General features: G+C 40.6%; 1 protein-coding gene across 3 annotated transcripts in view; it reads left to right on the top strand.

Moving 5' to 3' along the window:
• The window catches only part of celsr1a (cadherin EGF LAG seven-pass G-type receptor 1a), a 306739-nt gene that overhangs the window by 271117 nt on the left and 17018 nt on the right, over positions 1 to 18604 (top strand). For all 3 annotated transcript variants that reach the window (XM_048610171.1, XM_048610170.1, XM_048610168.1), the window contains exons 22-29: positions 1587 to 1761; positions 3072 to 3239; positions 4544 to 4670; positions 6493 to 6693; positions 11734 to 11908; positions 12555 to 12667; positions 12998 to 13077; positions 17149 to 17275. In XM_048610171.1, coding sequence (XP_048466128.1) covers positions 1587 to 1761; positions 3072 to 3239; positions 4544 to 4670; positions 6493 to 6693; positions 11734 to 11908; positions 12555 to 12667; positions 12998 to 13077; positions 17149 to 17275 — 1166 coding nt within the window. The remainder of the gene's footprint in view (positions 1 to 1586; positions 1762 to 3071; positions 3240 to 4543; positions 4671 to 6492; positions 6694 to 11733; positions 11909 to 12554; positions 12668 to 12997; positions 13078 to 17148; positions 17276 to 18604) is intronic.

Below are 18604 nucleotides of genomic sequence, written 5' to 3'. Positions count from 1 at the left end.
TTGACCACCCATTATTCTCCTTCACAGCCTCACTGTCATCCAACTGGATGGGAAGGCCTGATCCCATTCCTACCAATACAGTCATGGCCAGAGAATCTCCTGCTGCAGTGCTGTACTCTTTCTGCCCCTGGACCATTATCTCTGGTATCCTCAAAGATGTAACCTTTTCATCCTCTTTCCCAGATCCACCCCTGCTGCTGCCTCCTTATTTATACAGTGCGCCTCCTCGGTGACATCATGTGACAATCGCTTTCCACATGTGCATTGACAGCACTGAGTTCTACCTCCCCACCATCTCTCTCTTGAACCATCCATTTTCTCTCAAATATCTGACTGCTTGTCCAGCACCTGCTACTAGATGAGTAGAAATATTCTCCAACTTAATGTTTAGGAAAACAGAAGTCATTGACTTCATTGTACCCATCGCAAACTTCGTTCCCCAGCTACTGACTCCATCCCTCTCCCCAGCAACTGTCAGAGACTGAATTGTGTCATTAGTGTTGTATCTGTCACTGAAATGTGCTTCCAGCAGCATCGCTGCAACATTCTTAAAACTGCTTACTTCTACCTTTGTAGCTCCACTCTGTGTCAGCTCTTTGCTGCTGAAATTCTCTTCTGTTAACTCTCACCTTCACTGTTCCAATGTTTTTTCTGGCCTCCTTAAACTTAGCCTCATCCAAAGCTCTGCTGCTTGTAATTGCCCCATGTCCTATTTGCCCATTGCCCCTGTGCTTGCTAACTCACATTACTTTAAAATCCTCATCCTTATGTTCAAGTCCCTCCCTGGTTTCATCCATCCCCCACAATTCTCTGATATACCTGCAGTCTCCAATTTTGGCAGCATTTGCATCCCTCATTTGAAGCACTTCTGCACAGACAGCTGTGCCTTCAGCTACCAACGCTTTAAACTGTTAGTCTAGATTCTATTGAATTCAAGTTTTATCACCTTCCGTGGTTTTTTTTAATTCATTCATGGGATGAGGGCGTCGCTGGCTAGGCAGCATTTATTACCCATCCCTAATTGCCCAGAGGGCAATTAAGAGTCAACCACATTGCTGTGGGTCTGGGATCACATATAGGCCAGACCAGGTAAGGATGGCAGTTTCCTTCCCTAAAGGATATTCATGAACCAGATGGGTTTTTCCGACAATCGACAATGGATTTGTGGTTATCGTTAGACCATTAATTCCAGATATTTATTGAATTCAAATTCCACCATCTGCCATGGCGGGACTTGAACCCGGGTCCCCAGAACATTATCTGGGTCTCTGGATTAACAGTCCAGCGATAATACCACGAGGCCATCGCCTCGCCTGGTGGAAGTTTAACCCTATGTCCCCAGAATGTGAGGGTCTGAGAAAGGGTCACCGGACCCGAAATGTTAACTCTGTTTTTGCCTTCACAGATGCTGCCAGACCTGCTGAGTTTTTCCAGCAACTTTGTTTTTGTCCCCAGAACGTGAGCCTGGTGTTCTGGGTTTCTGGTCAAGTGGCACTACCATTATGCCACTGCTGACCCTAGCAGAAAGTGTGAAAAAGTTGCCTTGATTATTTGCTATCATACAATATCACCTAATAATCCTCCAGGGCAGAGTAACCATCCTGAACACAATGTCAATGGGAATTTAGGAGATACATTTTCTAAAAGGAAGAAAAGGAATGCTGGTGGCTCCCACCCATATGCAGTTGCCGTGGTGATCATTTACAGATCACTAGGCTTGCTTTTGCCCGAACGATACGATCCTGATCGAAGAAGTATGAGGTAAGATTTTGTATTTGTTTATTACACAAACAAATTTCTGAAACACTTGTGAGCCTTTCAGCTTTGAGTTTCTGAAGCATATTATCTTTCCATCCCATCCAAACTTGTCCAGAGTAGTCAGCATTTGAAGTTGCTGGTGATTTTGTAATTTGTATCACATTTGAAAATGAAGTAAGATGAGCTTTAAAGTCAAATTCTGTTCAGGAATTTACAAACACACAAGTTATAATTTCAACTCATTAACAAAAAATGAGCCACTGCGTGTAAAATTTGTAGTTGCTGGTCTGGATGGTATTGGCTTCCTGTCAATTGTCGTAACTAACTTTCTCACTAAAGGATTGTAGGTAAATTATTTCTTGTGCCAAAGACATTAACTTGCATTTCGTACAAAATTGCGAAACTATGCTACTGATGGATATTTATGCTGAGGATGAAGTTGAGGGAGAGGTCAAAGGGGAGATGTGAGTGGATAGCTGGAGATGGAGCCCAGAGAGGGAGAGAGATATGAAAGGGTTGGGTAAACAAGGAGATAGTGGATAGCAGGCCAGTACAGAAGGAAAGCTGTATTAGTGATAGTAAGAGCCAAGAGTAGGAGAGAATGGGTGGGCTGTACTGAAAACAACCCATATAATGTGATAATAGGCCCAGGAGTATGTGATAATGCATGCCACCCATGTCCTAACAGGGTCAGGTATGGGGTGAGTAAAAAACATGGAAAGAAAGAATCAGTCTCTAAATTTATGGAACTTTATGTTGAGTCCTAGAGGTTGCAGAGTCCCAAGCTGAAAATATGATGCTGTTCTTCGAGCTAGCACTGAGGCTCACTGGAACACTGCAGCAGGTGTGTGACAGAAATGTAGGCGAGGTAACACGGTGTGTTGATGTGGCAGGGTCAGGGTCATTTTTGTGGATGGAATGTTTGTTCTGCAAAGAGACCAGCCAGTCTGCATTTCGTCTCCCCAGTGTAGAGGGCACCTATAATTTAGACTAGGTTGAATAAAGTACAGATAAATTGCTGCTTCACCCTGGAAGGTATGTCTGGCCTTGGCTGCTGAGGAGGTAAACAGGCAGGTGTTACACCTTCTGCAGTTGCTTGGGAAGGTGCTGTGAAGAGGTGTTGGGAGTGAAGAAGGAGCGGACCAGGGTGTCCCAGAGGGAACCGTTCCTGTGGAATGCTGACAAGGGAAGGAAGGAGAATATGTTTTAAAGAATATTGAGAGCTTCTGTTGCTGCAGGTCTTGTTTCACCTGAATTCACATGGATGGCTTTATTTATACCGATGCCTTTCTTGAAATGTTATTTCTCTTCAGAGTACCTAATCGACCGGTTATAAACACGCCCATTGTAAGTGCTACAGTTTATACGAACGACCAGCCTTTGCCACAGCAGCTGGAGAGTCCAGTGACTCTAAAGTATCGCTTGTTTGTAACGGAGGAAAGGACCAAGCCCGTCTGTGTATTTTGGAATCACACTCTTGCGTAAGTGAGACAGAAATGCTTTGGGCTTCTATTTTTACTTTTGAGCCAGTCAATTGATGAGATGGGAATAATAAGAGTTGCCTGGTGAAACTCAAAGGGTTCAATGTGTATTCTAATGATTTTTTTTAACCACCTGTTTTGGTAATTGAGTCAACTTACTGTAACCCTTCGCTATAATATCATGCAATTCATCACAACTTATATAAAGCTCAAGTACGATTCCTTCATAATTAGAGAACTGTGTCCCTCTACGTTTAAAAAAAAATCTGTGGAAGTGGGAGATGTGAAATAAAAACAAAATGCCGAAGAGACTCCACAGGGCTGGCAACATTTGGGGACAGCGAAACAGAGTTAACTTTTCGAGACCAAAATGACTCCTGTTCAGAACTGAAGGGGTCTGGAAAAGTGATGGGCTTTTAGATGTTTTCTAATCAAGCTGTTAGAGGCATTCTTGCACATCAGTGCTGCAGGGTGGGACTTGAACTGGGCTTCTTGGTTCAAAGCTAGGGACACTACCACTGCACCACAGGACAGCCTTAAGGTGATGGGTTTTATGCTGTTGAGAAAGGAGACACGTGTCGAGTGCAAAAGGTAAGGGAGTGCTGATTTAGAGGAGAGCTACAGATGAAGTGCAGTTGCTAATTGAAAAAAGTACATCAGATCTGCTGAGATCAAACCCATGCAAGGAGCACTCTGAGGGGGAGGGGACATAATTAAAACAAGACAGAGTTCATGACTCGAAGCTGTTGAACTCCGTGTTGAGTCCTGAAGGCTGTCTAGTGTGCAAGTGAAAAATGAGGTGCTGTTCCTCCAGCTTGTGTTGGGCTTCACTGGAGTCCTGCAGTAGGCTTAGGGCAGAAATGTTAATGTGAAAGCAAGAGCAAGTGCCCTTTACATATCCCACCAGATTTCAGTTTGTGTTGACCTCAAACTGATACTGTGGAAATGCTCAGCTTTGTTTAATATTTAAATCCTACTTTCCAGTGTGCACTAAAATGTGAAAGTCTGCAAGTTGTTTTGTGCATTTTCTTCATGGTTTTGACACTCAATGGTCAAATGCAGCATCAAGGAACAGCTGGAGGCTAAGCCTATGAAGGACATCTCCAACACAAGTGTTTGGTTAAAAGTAACGTGATCATATTTCCAGACTTAATGGAGAAACATAGAAAAGAAAGAAAACTTACTCAGTATGTGTGGATTAGACATGCTCATTATTTAACAGATGCACAAATATTAGGAAATTACATTACTTGACTGGTAGTTCTTGGTTCTTTCTTAATCCATTTACTTGTTCCCTTTGATAGGATTGGAGGCACCGGAGGGTGGTCTTCCAAAGGGTGTGAACTTGTTCTACGGAACGAGTCGCATATAAACTGCCAGTGCAATCACATGACGAGTTTTGCAGTGCTCATGGACATCTCCAAGCGGGAGGTAAGTTAGACCTGATCACATGAACCAGAATCTTTCTATTGTGCTCAAGGTAGCACAGCACACTTTTTCCAGTTTAATAAACACCTTTTCCACTCAATGAATACAGGCAGAGACACGTCGTCTTGCATATTGTCTCTTTGCCAATATTAAGAAGCTTGCATGACCTGGGCAAGCTTAAAAACTATAGCCTGAAGCAGCACTGTATGTTTTTGAACTAATAATGTTTTATTACTGTATTATTAGTGCTCAAGCCTTAACACAGCTCTAGCATTTAGTAGAAAATGAGAAGGCGTGGTTCTTTAAAGATGTCTGTGGCTGGTATTAATTCGAAATATATCTTCAAAACATGAGTTATTAACAAATTCAAGAATGTTGTAGAACTCATTTTAGTTTGTGCTGTTTAGTTTATTTCAGTTTCTCAAAAGTAACTATTGAAATGAAAGGAATGCTTGTAAGACAGAATTCAATAATGGCAAGGAATGGCTGATGAAGGTCCATTGCTCCCACGTTCACAATTTGGGATGGGTGGAGGCGGAATGCTATGGGAGCAGAATAACATCTGAGTTCCTGAGCTGGGTCTACTGTAGGCAATGTTATCAACACTTGTTATTGATCATTGCTGCATGCTGCTTCCCGTTTATAGACAGCTTTGTACGGCCCTAACTTACCCAAAATTAAAATCTGGACCTATGCTTTGTAATAGTTGGGTATTTTAATTTTGGTACCTTGAAGTTTTATCGTTGCATGATCTGTACAGTACTGTTTTTACATATGTCGGTGTACCACCCACCAAAAACATACTTATTCTCCATGATGGAGACTTTCTTCCGGTATTGTCCTATTGTAAAGAAAATCTTTTCCATTTTCGGCATTTAAAGAACTTATAGTCATTGGCATAGATTTTAAATTGGTTACTGAATGGGTTATGGAAACTCATTCTGTTCTGGAAATAAAGTCCAGGGATTTTCACTCCCAAGCCTTGTTTTCATAGTGTCAGGCAGCTTCCACTGGCATGTTACTTGAGATACTGTCGGGGAGTGATGGAAAATTGCACAACCAGATCCTGCCTTCCATCACCCAGTAAATGACAGGATTGGCTGTCCAACAGAGATCCTGCAGTTGTGGAGGTGAAAAAGAAAAGGCAAGAGCACACCATTGGAGACCTACACATTTCTTCTCAGGGCCAGAGAACACCTCTTATTCCTGGCTCCACTGCCAAAAAAGGCACTTCCTGCATTTATATAACACCTTTTCATGAGTACTTGAGATGCCCCAGACCACTTTTAGGTAAATAAATACTTTTGACTTGTAGTCACTTGTGTGATACAGGGGAAGCAAGAAAGAGAAATTTAAAAATGTACCTCCTCTTTGCTTTTGTTCTGTGCTGCTCTGACAGGAAACTCAATCCTGCTTTACACTCACCTCAAATATTGCAGATGGGACTTGATCACATCAATAGGACCTAACAAGACTATGTTTAAAAGGGATCCGTCAGCTTTGTGTGTGTCCTTCCTATGTTCCTTACTACTCAGGAGAACAGGTTATAATTGCCATAGGTCATGGAAACCTCAGAGCACATAAATGAATGGACTGACTTTAACTTACCACTCACCTGGCTTTTGCTTCTTTAAAGTAGTCCTATTAGTAGTTTCCAGTTTACTCTGGTGTGAGTTCGCTGGTAACCCAGTTAAAATTTCATGAAGCTTGTTCCCAACAACATTAGAGAAATTTTAATTTGTCATAGACAGTGCTAAGTAATGGTCAAACATATGACGTCCCTTCAGTATAAACTTTGATATTCCTGTTTTCAATTCTGTTCCAGCATGGTGAGGTGCTCCCTTTGAAGATCGTCACATATACCACTGTTTCAGTTTCCTTGTTTGCTTTGTTTGTGACTTTCCTGTTCCTCATGCTGGTCAGAACACTACGCTCAAACCTCCATAACATTCACAAAAATCTGGTGGCAGCTCTCTTTTTCTCTGAACTCGTTTTCCTCATTGGAATTAACCAGACAGACAATCCAGTAAGTGTTTATTTTTCTCGTTATTTCATATGTTGGCACTGTTAAATCTCAATAGTATCAGAATGGTAAACAGTGAATTTTGACAGAACCAAAATGAATGATGTTTCAGATCCTGTTTATTGTCTTCTATGTCTCAATTTCTCAGGAAACCGATTTCAAATTCAAAACAGGTTGAAAAGTTGAAAGTTTATTTCTGTACTAGAGACACGAATAGTATGTACAGTGAGAATGCAGAGTCTCCATCCATTTTCTAATGAGAAACATTAATTTTTCACTGTTTTGTAGTTATTCAGTAGAGGAAAGTTGTCACATCAGTGGTAAAAATTGCCACAGTAAAGTAGAAATGTTAAGTTTTTCTTTGTCCTTTTAATTAAGGTTGTTAATGTGCTTCAATATCTGCTTGGACTGTCATCTAACTGGTAATAGCAATATAATATGTATTCTCCAGTGTTATAATTCCAAGTGCCACTAACCGACCGTTAGGATTCTTTGAAGCATTGTTAATATTATGGAGTCTCTTGAAATGTACAGCATTGTAACTGAAAGCAATAATTTACAGGAGCATTCAAATTTTTGGAATTGTTATGGTGCAGAATTCCAATAGCACATACATTCCTCAGGATTGAGGCTGTTCAATAGTAGTCAGCTTACAGTCTTTTCTCAATGGATACATTGTGTCTGCTTTACAGCTGTGCAGTGATATTCGCGTTCAATTGCTTGTATACTATTTCAATCCTTTTCTGTCTGTGTGAAAAAAGTATTTACAACTAATTTGCTCTCAGCTCACTGCTTTCAAAATTGAAAAACTCATCTCGTGCATATTGTCAAAGAAGATCCTCATGTTTGTGTGTTTCACATAGCATGAATCTTTCAGACCTTGTCAATTAATTTTATATGAAAAATCATGTGTGCTGCCAAGCTCAATCCTTCATATGCCTGTTTAGTAATAGTAATTAGATTTTAACAAAGTTGAGCCTCAAATGTTTCCAAACCAACCATCCTTTTCATTAGCAAAGAAAATAATCACCTTCCCTTTTTTACAAGCTCTGAAATGAATTCATCCACCTTTTATACAGGTGATCATTCCAGAGAAATCTCATTAGCAACACTTAGTGAGAACACACATTATTACAAGTAAAGCACAAATTAAAAATCATCGCAGCAATGAATAAATAGATAAATCTAAGAACTTTGGAAAACTCTTGCTGCTGCTTTGTCTCGAGCAGCTGATTTGATGTATGACCTTTTCTGACTATATTATTCACTGCATGAAGCGAAAAATAAAGATTTGCTAATGTGGAGAGCAGCATATTAGATCCCCGAGGGTGGGATAAGATGTGGAGGTGCCAGTGTTGGACTGGGGTGGGCTGAGTCAGTAGTCACACAACGCTAGGTTATACTCCAATTGGTTTGTTTAAAATCTCACAAACTTTCGAAGCGCAGGTACAGTGAGAGAGGAGAGCACACAGATGCAGAGTTCATAGGCAGAGAGATCAAAAGATCATACAACTGGTGTGAGTGGACTATCAGATGATAAATCTCTGCAGGTGACCAAGAGAGTTAGAGACGGTGTGTAAAGTGTTTATAAAGTCAATGCCCAGTGCTGTGCTATCATGGCAACCAGGCAGAGCCATAGGAATATACAAAAGGTGACATCTCAGGCCAGACACTGAATTGTAGGTGTGAGGCCTGGTTCAGAATCTGTCTCAGAGTTTTAACCTGGAATCAGGCTAGTTTTATTCCAAAAGCAGGATTTTATAAAATGATACACTGACTGACTGTGACTATAAATATGTATTTTTTGAACAAAATAGAATGTATCTGCAAATAAACAGACATATTGGATGAAATGATTCACCCCGTAGGGGGGGGTGTGTGTGTGAGAGTGAGAGAGAGAGAGAGAGGGTCTGTGTGAGAAACAGAGAGAGAGAGAGAGAGAGAGAGAGAGAGTGTGTGTGTGTGTGTGTGTGTGTGTGTGTGTGTGTGTGTGTGTGTGTGATAAGTAATTTAAAACTGTACCAACTAATTAAGGTAGAGAGATCATAACAATTTATCAAGGTGATGCTGTCAAAACAGGAAAGTAAGGAAGATTTTACAGATACAGAACAATGCAGGGAGCTCATCTGTAGCGACGTGAGCCCAAGATCACGGTTGAGGCCGTCTTCATGGGTACAGAGTGGAGAAACTACACCATGTTCTTCACAGCCTTCAACATGTCATTGATGACGATGAGCATCTCGCCCGGATCTTCCCCACGCCCCCACTTCTCGCCTTCAAGCGACCGCCAAACCTTAAACAGGCCATTGTTCGCAGCTAACTACCCAGCCTTCAGGACAACATTGACCACAACACCACAGAACACAGCCATGGCAACCTCTGCAAGATATGTCAGATTATCGACATAGACACTACCATCACATGTGGAAACATCACCCATCACGTGCACAGCAGATACTCATGTGACTCGGCCAATGTTGTCTATCTCATACGCCACAGGCAAGGATGCCCGGGGTATGGTATATTGGTGAGACCATGCAGATGCTATGACAACGGATGAATGGACACTGCGCAGCGATCACCAGACAGGAATGATCCCTCCCAGTTGGGGAACACTTCAGCGGTCAAGGACATTCAGCTTCTGATCTTCGGGTAAGCATCCTCCAAGGCAGTATTCGAGATACACAACAAAGCAAAGCAGAGAATGATAGACAAGTTTCATACCCATGAAGACAACCTCGACCGTGATCTTGGGTTCATGTCGAGCTATAGGTGACCCCACCCCACAATCTCTCATTGTTTTGATCTCTCTACCTTAATTAGTTGGTACAGTTTTGAATTACTTATTAAATCTCTCTCACACACTCTGTCTCTCGCACACTCTCTCTCTCTCTCTCTCACACTTTCTCTCTCTCTCTCTCACACTTTCTCTCTCTCTCTCTCACACAGTCTCTCACACACTCTGTCTCTCACACAAATCTATGGGGCGAATCATTTCATCCAATATGTTTGTTTATTTGCAGACACATTCTATTTTGTTCAAAAAACACATATTTATATTCACAGTCAGTCAGTGTACCATTTTATAAAATCCTGCTTTTGGAATAAAACCAGCCTGATTCCAGGTTAAAACTCTGAGACAGATTCTGAACAAAGCCTCACACCTACAATTCAGTGTCTGGCCTGAGATGTCACCTTTTGTATATTCCTGTGGCTCTGCCTGGTTGCCATGACAGCACAGCACTGACATTGACTTTATAAACACTTTACACACTGTCTCTAACACTCTTGGTCACCTGCAAAGACTTATCATCTGACAGTCCACTCACCCCAGTTGTATGATCTTTTGATCTCTCTGCACTTGATCTCTCTGCCTATGAACTGTGTGTCTGTGTGCTCTCCTCTCTCACTGCACCTGATGAAGGGGTTGTGGTCTGAAAGCTTGGGTGGGATAAGAAACAGGGTTATTGTTAATTATACATTTATCAGATTTTAGATCCTTGATATTTTTGGAAAGATAGGAAAATTGCAGGTAAAGGGGCCAAAGTAGCATGAGAAGTAGAGATTGAGGTGCCTTTCGTGAGAGTGAGAAACCAAGACTGGGATACTGATCTTGTGCACAGTAATCAGTGTGAAGTAGATGGTGATCGTATGACGTGTTACTGATGATGATGGCCCAAATTCATCTTGGGGCTTGATCTACGTTATGCTGGTGTGCTGCAAACACCAATGGGGTATCCTAATGCAGTTCACTGGTTGCTGCCATCAAAGCAGAGTCGCCAGCCCTCCCCCTGCCAATAACATAATTTCTGTGGAGCACTGAAGCAACTAAATTCAATGTATGTAGACATGCAGTTGGATAATACTAAGAAGGCCACTTAACAGAGTGAAGTGTGGAAAGTCATAATGTTACCTGGAATTACAGGCAGTCTATTGTAGTTCATCAAGGGTGGCTTGCACCATATATATTCTGTGCAAATAAAACGATAATAGAACAATTTGCAAGTATTTGGGATTCATCCAAGCCTTTGATAATCTTTGATACAGAATGGTAAACATTGGGAGAGATCTAATTATATGGATTATCAAATAGTGTAAACAATGCATTAACTTTCCTGTTAAAGTGTCCTTGGATTCTTTTCAGAAGAAATTCATTGCAGCTTTTAAACTTTACAGAACTGCTAATTACAAACATCAAGTTTTATTAAACCTTGTTCCTTAAGTGACTGGGCATTCCTGTATGATTTGTAACAGAATGTTGCCATTTGTCACTGTAAAAGCTGGCATCGCCAGAGCCAACATTTATCTGTTGGAGTATAGTATCGTTCACATTGGACAGTATGCTCAGTTCATGAATGCTGCAGCACATCATTGTGTTGTTTTAATATCTTGTATTCTCTTGGCAGTTTGCGTGGAATAAATATCATATTTCCAGCCTACTCGTTGGACGAATGCACTTTGGAAAACTTGCACAATAATGCTTGTATTTCATTTAAAACAACATTACATCATGAAGGGTGACAAAACAAGGCTTTAACATAAATACCTAATTTATAGAGCAATTTATTACACCTCAGACTGTTTTCTTTAGCTTCCGTAGGATTGGGAGATAAGACTTAACACCTGATCAGAAGGCTGAAAGTGCCGATCTTGCACCATTCTTCTACTGGTATTTTTAAGTTGCCTGTTTAGACACACAAAGATGTGGCAAGTGGGACTTGAACCTGGATATTGTAGCTACTGGGACAGTACAACTATGCTTCATGAGCCCTTAACTTTTTTTTTAATTAAAAGAATGTTTTTCTTATTAAGCTGTTCAGAAATGTTATTAGACTCCTCTGGAACAGGTAGGACTTGAACCCAGCCCTCCTAGCTTAAAGGTAGGGATACTATCATTGCACCACAAGAGGGGGATTCTTTCATATACTGTGTTGACAACGTAGGTTATGCTTATGTGAAAGTGCTACTGCTGGGCCATGCCAGCAGTTGTAGAAAAGCAAAAAGTAAATTTCTGATGTTCCAGCACTAACTTTTCTCTTGCAGTTTGTCTGCAGTGTGATCGCCCTCTTACTGCATTATTTCTACCTCTGTACCTTTGCCTGGACATTTGTGGAAGGTCTACATATTTACCGCATGCTGACTGACCTAAGGAATGTGAATCATGGACAGATGAGATTCTACTACACCATTGGATGGGGGATTCCCGCCATTATAACAGGTAGATCGAACAAAGAACTGTGGATGCTGGAAGTCTGAGACAAATAAGTGCTGTATCAGTGATCCTTCACTGGACTTGAAACATTAACTCTGTTTTTCTCTCCACAGATGATGCCAGACTGCTGAGTTTCTCCAGCATTTTGTCTTTATTTCATTCTAACAAGTAGCCTGACTCCTGATTATTGACTGAAACAACTTGTGAGTTAGCAGCTGTGTGGTTCAGATAGCAGCAAAACGTGAAGCACTTCTGACTTTGTTTGGTCTCTCATTCGTTGAGGTAGATTTTGATTTTGCGCAATGATGTGACATAGGTGCGACTGAATTGACTTCAATGAAAATAAAAGTCAGCAAAGTTGTAAAACAGGATGTCAATTTGCAATCCTCCTTTATAGAACAAAGTCAAAATGTACCTCGTGGGATTTTGAGAGTTAAGTTTCTGGTGGCTTCTGATGACACATAATTGATGTAAATGGTTGAATCTACCTCACCTTCTATATAGATGCTGGCTGACTCGTTGAGTATTTACAGCACTTCATTGTTTTGATGCCAGATTTCTAGCATTTGTAATATTGAGAGAAGTGATGCTGTCTTCATACTTTATACATGGGGAGAGATCAAAGGAAGGAATTGTTTTCTGTTACTTTCAGGTTTGGCTATGGGGTTGGATCCACAGGGTTATGGGAACCCGGACTTCTGCTGGCTGTCTGTGCATGACACCCTGATCTGGAGCTTTGCTGGCCCAATCTGTGTCGTAGTCATTGTAAGTACCCTTCATCACCATTCACTCTCAATATTGTGGAACCATATCTCTGTGGTGTTTACAATCATTTCTCATTTTGTTTGACAGTATTTTAAAATAAACATTTATTTTGGTAAAATTTAGAAATATACGTTGATGTCTTTTTTTCTTACTGATCTTAGCAAAAACTCCTCTGATTCTATCCTCATGCTGACTTATGCTACTACTATGGAAAAACAAAATTCTACTCTCGTCTTTTTGGATTTGGTTATCGCCTGTTTGTTGTCTTAGCAGCTGTGCTTTTCTCAAAATATGTGAGGTTTAATTTATCTTAAATTTCTATTACCTCAGATAAATATTGTCATCTTCGTACTAGCTGCCAAAGCATCTTGTGGACCTAGGCACAGGAGTTTTGAAAAGACTGGTATCATGTGAGTTTTGCATCGACATTTTTCTGTACTTCATTGACAGTGATTGATATCCAGGCACCATTTAGAGCCTTTGCAATATTTTCAGAAGTCAATATACAAAGATGCCATTTTTCTATTTGATTTTTGGTAGTGTGATTGTTCCTGAATATGAGATTATTTGTTGTAGATGGTGGCACAAACTGTCCATATTTCAGCACAGATTTATCACAAATTGACAATTATGATCAGTAAGGATGACTGGCTGAACATAAAAACATAAGAAACAGGGGTAGGTTATTTGGCCTTTCAAGCCACCTCTCTTGTGGCCTCAATTCCACTTTCAGCTTGTCTCCCATTACCCTTAACTCCCATGTTAATCAAACATTTGTCTCATGCAGAATTGAATATATTCAGTGGCCCAGTCTCCATTGCTTGCTAAGTAAGAGAATTCTAGACATATCAACAGTGTCCCCCACCCCCACCAAGGAAAACATCCTTTCAGTGTCTCCATTGTCAAACCCTGTAATGTTTCAACAAGATCATCTTCCATTCTTCTAAACTCCAATGAGTTTGGCTCAAGCTGCTCAACCTCATAAGACAACTATTCATCCCAGGAATTAGCAAAATGAGTCTTCTCCGAAATGTTTCCAACATATGTTCCCCACCCACCCCAGGGGACCAAAACCGTACACGGTACTTTAGCTGCAGATCTGCCAATGTCCTTTGCAGTTTTCATAAGACTTCCCTACTTTTATACTCTACCTCCCTTGCAATAATTGCCTATATTCCAGTTGCCTTCCTAATGACTTGTACTGTGTGCAAGGTCACCTAGATATCTTTGCAATGCTGAGCTCTACAATCTCTTTAATAATACTCTGCTTTTACATTCTTCTTGCCGAAGTGGACAGCCTCACATTTTTCCACATGATACTCCATCCATTAAATTATTGCCCACTCCCTTCACCAATCTATAACCCCTGCAGAGTTTCTTTCTCATTTTGTATCATCTGCAGATTTAGCTACAGTGCATTCAAGCCATTAATGTAGCTAATAAATCACTGAGCCACATACTCATCCCCATTACACACTATTAGTTACAGCTTGCAGAATGTTGCATTTTAAGAAATGCAGCTCTACAAATAGATGCAGTAGGAGTAAGTAAAGCGGTGGCAGTGAGGTAAGGCAGGAATTGGATCAGAATGTGATCACCATGACTTGGAGATATAGAGCCTTAGAGCTGTACAACATGGAAACAGACCCTTCGGTCCAACTCGTCCATGCCGACCAGATGTCCTAAATTAACCTTGTCCCATTTGCTGGCATTTGGCCCATATCCCTCTAAACCCTTCCTCTTCATATATCCATCCCAATGTCTTTTTAATGTTGTAATTGTACCAGTCTCCACCACTTCCTCTGGCATGCACGTACCACCCTCAATGTGAAAAAGCTGCCACTCAAGTCCCTTTTAAATCTTTCCCCTCTTATCTTAAATCTATGCCTTCTAGTTTTGGACTCCCCTAACTCAGGAAAAGACCTTGGCTATTCACCCTATACATGCCCCTCATTATTTTATAAACTTCTGTAAGGTCACCCCTCAGCCTCCGATGCTCCAGGCAAAGTAGCTCCAGCCTATTCAGCCTCTCCATATAGTTCAAACCCTCCAACCCTGGAAACATCTTGTACTTCTTTTCTGAACCCTTTCAAGTTTCACAACATCCTTCCTATAGCAGGGAGACCAGAATTGAATGCAGTATTCCAAAAATGGCCTAACCAATGTCCTGTACAGCCACAACATGACCTCCCAGCTCCTATACTGACCAATAAAGGCAAGCGTACCAAATGCCTTCTTCAACATCCTTTCTACCTGCGACGCCACTTTCAAGGAACTATGAACCTGCACTCCAATGTCTCTTTGTTCAGCAACATTCCCCAGGACCTTACCATTAAGTGTAAGAGTCCTGCCCTAATTTGGATTTCCAAAATGCAACACCTCACATTTATCTAAATTAAACTTCATCTGCCACTCCTTGGCCCATTGGCCCATCTGATCAAGATCCCCTTGTAGTTTGAGGTAACCTTCTTCACTGTCCACTACACGACCAATTTTGTTGTCATCTGCAAACTTACTAACTATATCCCTTACATACACATCCAAATCATTTATATAAATGACAAGTAGCAATGGACCCAGCAACAAATTTTGTGGCACACCTCTGGTCACAGGCCTTCAGTCTGCAAAGCAACCTTCCACCACCGTTTTCTGTCTCCTACCTTCAAATGGCTAGTTCTCCCTGTATTCCATGTGATCTAACCTTACTAACTAGTCTACCACGTGGAACCTTGTCGAGTACCTTACTGAAGTCCATAAATATGACATCCACCGTTCTTCATTCTTCAGTCCTCTTCATTACTTCTTCAAAAAACTCAATCAAGTTAGTGAGACACGATTTCCCACGCACAAAGCCATGTTGACTATCCCTAATCAGTCCTTGCCTTTCCAAATACATGTAACTCCTGAACCTCAGGACCCCTTCCAACAATATGCCCACCACTGATGTCAGGCTCACTGGTCTATAGTTCCCTGGCTTTTCCTCACCACCTTTCTTAAATGGTGGCACCACGTTAGTCAACCTCCAGTCTTGGCACCTCACCTACGGCTATCAATCTTACAAATATCTCAGCAAGATGATCAGCTATCACTTTGCTGGCTTCCTGGTGATCAGGTCCTGGGGATTTATACACTTTCATGCGTTTTAAGACGTCGAGCACCTCCTCCTCTGTAATATGGACATTTTTCAAGATGACGATATTATTTCCCTACGTTCTCTATCTTCCATATCCTCCTCCACAGTAAACACTGATGCAAAATATTTGCTTACTATCTCCTCCATCTCCTGTGGTTCCACACATAGGTGACCTTGCTGATCTTTAAGGGGCCCTATTCTCTCCCTGGTTACTCTTTTGTAGTTAAGTATTTGTAGAATCCCTTTGAATTCTCCTTAACCCTTTTTGCCAAAGCTACCTCATGCCCTCTTTGTTTTCCATCCTGATTTCCCTCTTACGTATATGCCTACCGCTTCTATGCTCTTCTAGGGATTCACTTGATCCCTGCTGCGTGTACCTGATATATGCTTCCTTCTTTTTCTTGACCAAAACCTCTTTCTCTAGTCATCCAGCACTCCCTATACCTCCCAGCCTTGCCCTTCATCCTAACAGGAACATTCTGTTTCCGCACTCTCGTCATCTCAGTTTTGAAGGCTTCCCATTTTTGAGCTATCCCTTTACCTGCAAACATTCGCCCTCCCCAATCAACTTTTGAAAATTCTTGCCCAATACCGTCAAAATTGGCCTTCCTCCAGTTTAGAACTTGAACTTTTAGATCAGGTCTATCCTTTTCCAACACTATTTTAAAATAAATAGCATTTTGATCGCTGTCGCCAGTTTGCTCCCCTGCTGATCCCTCAGTCACCTGCCCTGCCTTCTTTACTAAGGGAAAGTCAAGTTTTGCTCCTTCTCTAGTAGATACGTCCACATACTGAATCAGGAAATTTTTTTGTACAAACTTAACAAATTCCTCTCCATCCAAGCCCTTAACACTAATGGCAGTCCCAATCCAAGTTTGGAAAGTTAAAATCCCCTACCATAATTACGCTACTATTACAGACTTGGGATCAAACCTTGATATTGACACTAAGTTGTTTTGTCAAGATAAAATTAACTTGTATCTTTATTCTGCCACCCAGTGTCTGTATCCAGGTTTTGTGTATCCAACCCATTTTTTTTAACGGAACTTGGTTGGGACAGATTAAATAATTAAGAGAAGAAACTTCCAGGATTAATTTTTAAAAGAACAGTATAAATACTTGTGAGCAGTTACCACTACAGATAGCATAGCTATCATAAGGAATTGGATAATGCAAGATTGTGGCTGTTAAGAATAATTCCGCAATGAGAGAGATTATTTAAATCTTTAGTTTGCAGTGCTAAAAGAGTAGAAGTTACAGAAAAATCAATAACGAAAACAAGATAGTCTGATGCAAACCTTGTTCTGTATCGTTGAACACTGAATGTGATACATCTGTTTTGTTTTAGATCTGGCCTGAGGACAGCTTTCCTTATGCTGCTTCTCATCAGCGCAACTTGGTTGCTGGGTTTGATGGCAGTGAATAATGATACTATGACCTTCCATTATCTATTTGCCATTTTCAGTTGCTTCCAGGTAAGATTAAAGCTACCAATGTGCCAGGATGTTACAGCATAACTTTGTCAGAGTATAGACCCCACATATGAGTTTCTTTCATATAATCTGCAACGAGTTGAGTTACTTGCAAAGCAAACTTGGTGTTCTATCAGAATATCCATGGCTTGAATCATGTGCTTGTCTGCTAAATGAATGTCATTCTCCCGTTTTCTATGCTACTGTGCTTCTATAGTCAGTAATTATCCTTTTTTTGCCTAAAATATTGTCAGCACTTGTAGGCTGCAGATTTATACAAGCATTTGCTGTTAAAGTGAGGAACTCTCTGTAGTCAAAATGAATAGCTTACCACACCTCCCTTCTTAGAAATACAAGAATCTGGCTGGTTGTGCTCACCCGAAGCAACCTCTTGACTGCTATTACAATATCCTGGAGCTCCTGGGTTGATGTGAATTTAAACATCCATAACACTCCTTTTTATTCATCTCTTTCTGACACATTATTAGTCATCACACAAAAGACCATTTACACTGGAATGCATTGTCCGATGAGAAGCATTTTAAGAAATATTTCACTAAAAATCGAACTTAATATAGTGTTTCAGCAAGACATTGGAAGTAAAAATGGCATGAAAATGATTACTGGACAAATTGATGTTTATGTATGGAGTCTGGTTTATTATCTCATTGTGATTATACATGTTAACAGCTTCCACACCTTCTGTTCAAACGCATTACAAACATTACTTTAACCTAGGTTTAAATTTGAGAATTGATAAAGAACTAGGTAGAATTAATCAATTTTCGTCTGGAGTACAGTTGTTTGTACTGATTACTTGGGCAGTTTGATATGTATTTGATATCAGATTAACTTCAGTGTGCTGAGATAAATTAAACATTGCATGGACCCAGGAACAGTAGAAGACTTGTTTAAATGTAATTTTGCATGCACTTTTTTTTAATTTATACAAAGGCAAACTCATGACTTTCTGAAGTTTGAAAAACAGTGAAGTTAATTTTAAATAAAGTATCGATTTTTCAACTGTTTCATTTCTAATGTGCCAAGATCCATTTGGGAAAATGCATTGATACTTGAGCTTCACTGTTCGTGCCGTTATCACAAAATTTAAAGCTTTAATGAAATTATTCGAAGTCCCCCAACTTAGCTGTCTGATGGACTCGGGCTAACAGGAAAAACTGACCAGGTGTCCATAGTTGACAAAAAGCAGCTATTATTGCAAATAAATCCATTCTAACCGCAGGAAAACAAAGTTAGAATTATCAATTTATAACTCTTCTAGCTGACGCTCTATCTCCTTCCTCTACGCGTATGCAAACCTGCAGACAGACA

This window comes from Rhincodon typus, chromosome 22 (assembly GCF_021869965.1).
Source record: "Rhincodon typus isolate 14 chromosome 22, sRhiTyp1.1, whole genome shotgun sequence".
NCBI lineage: Eukaryota > Metazoa > Chordata > Chondrichthyes > Orectolobiformes > Rhincodontidae > Rhincodon > Rhincodon typus.
Note: the sequence above shows the minus strand (reverse complement) of the source record. Positions and strands in the feature narration are given on the sequence as shown.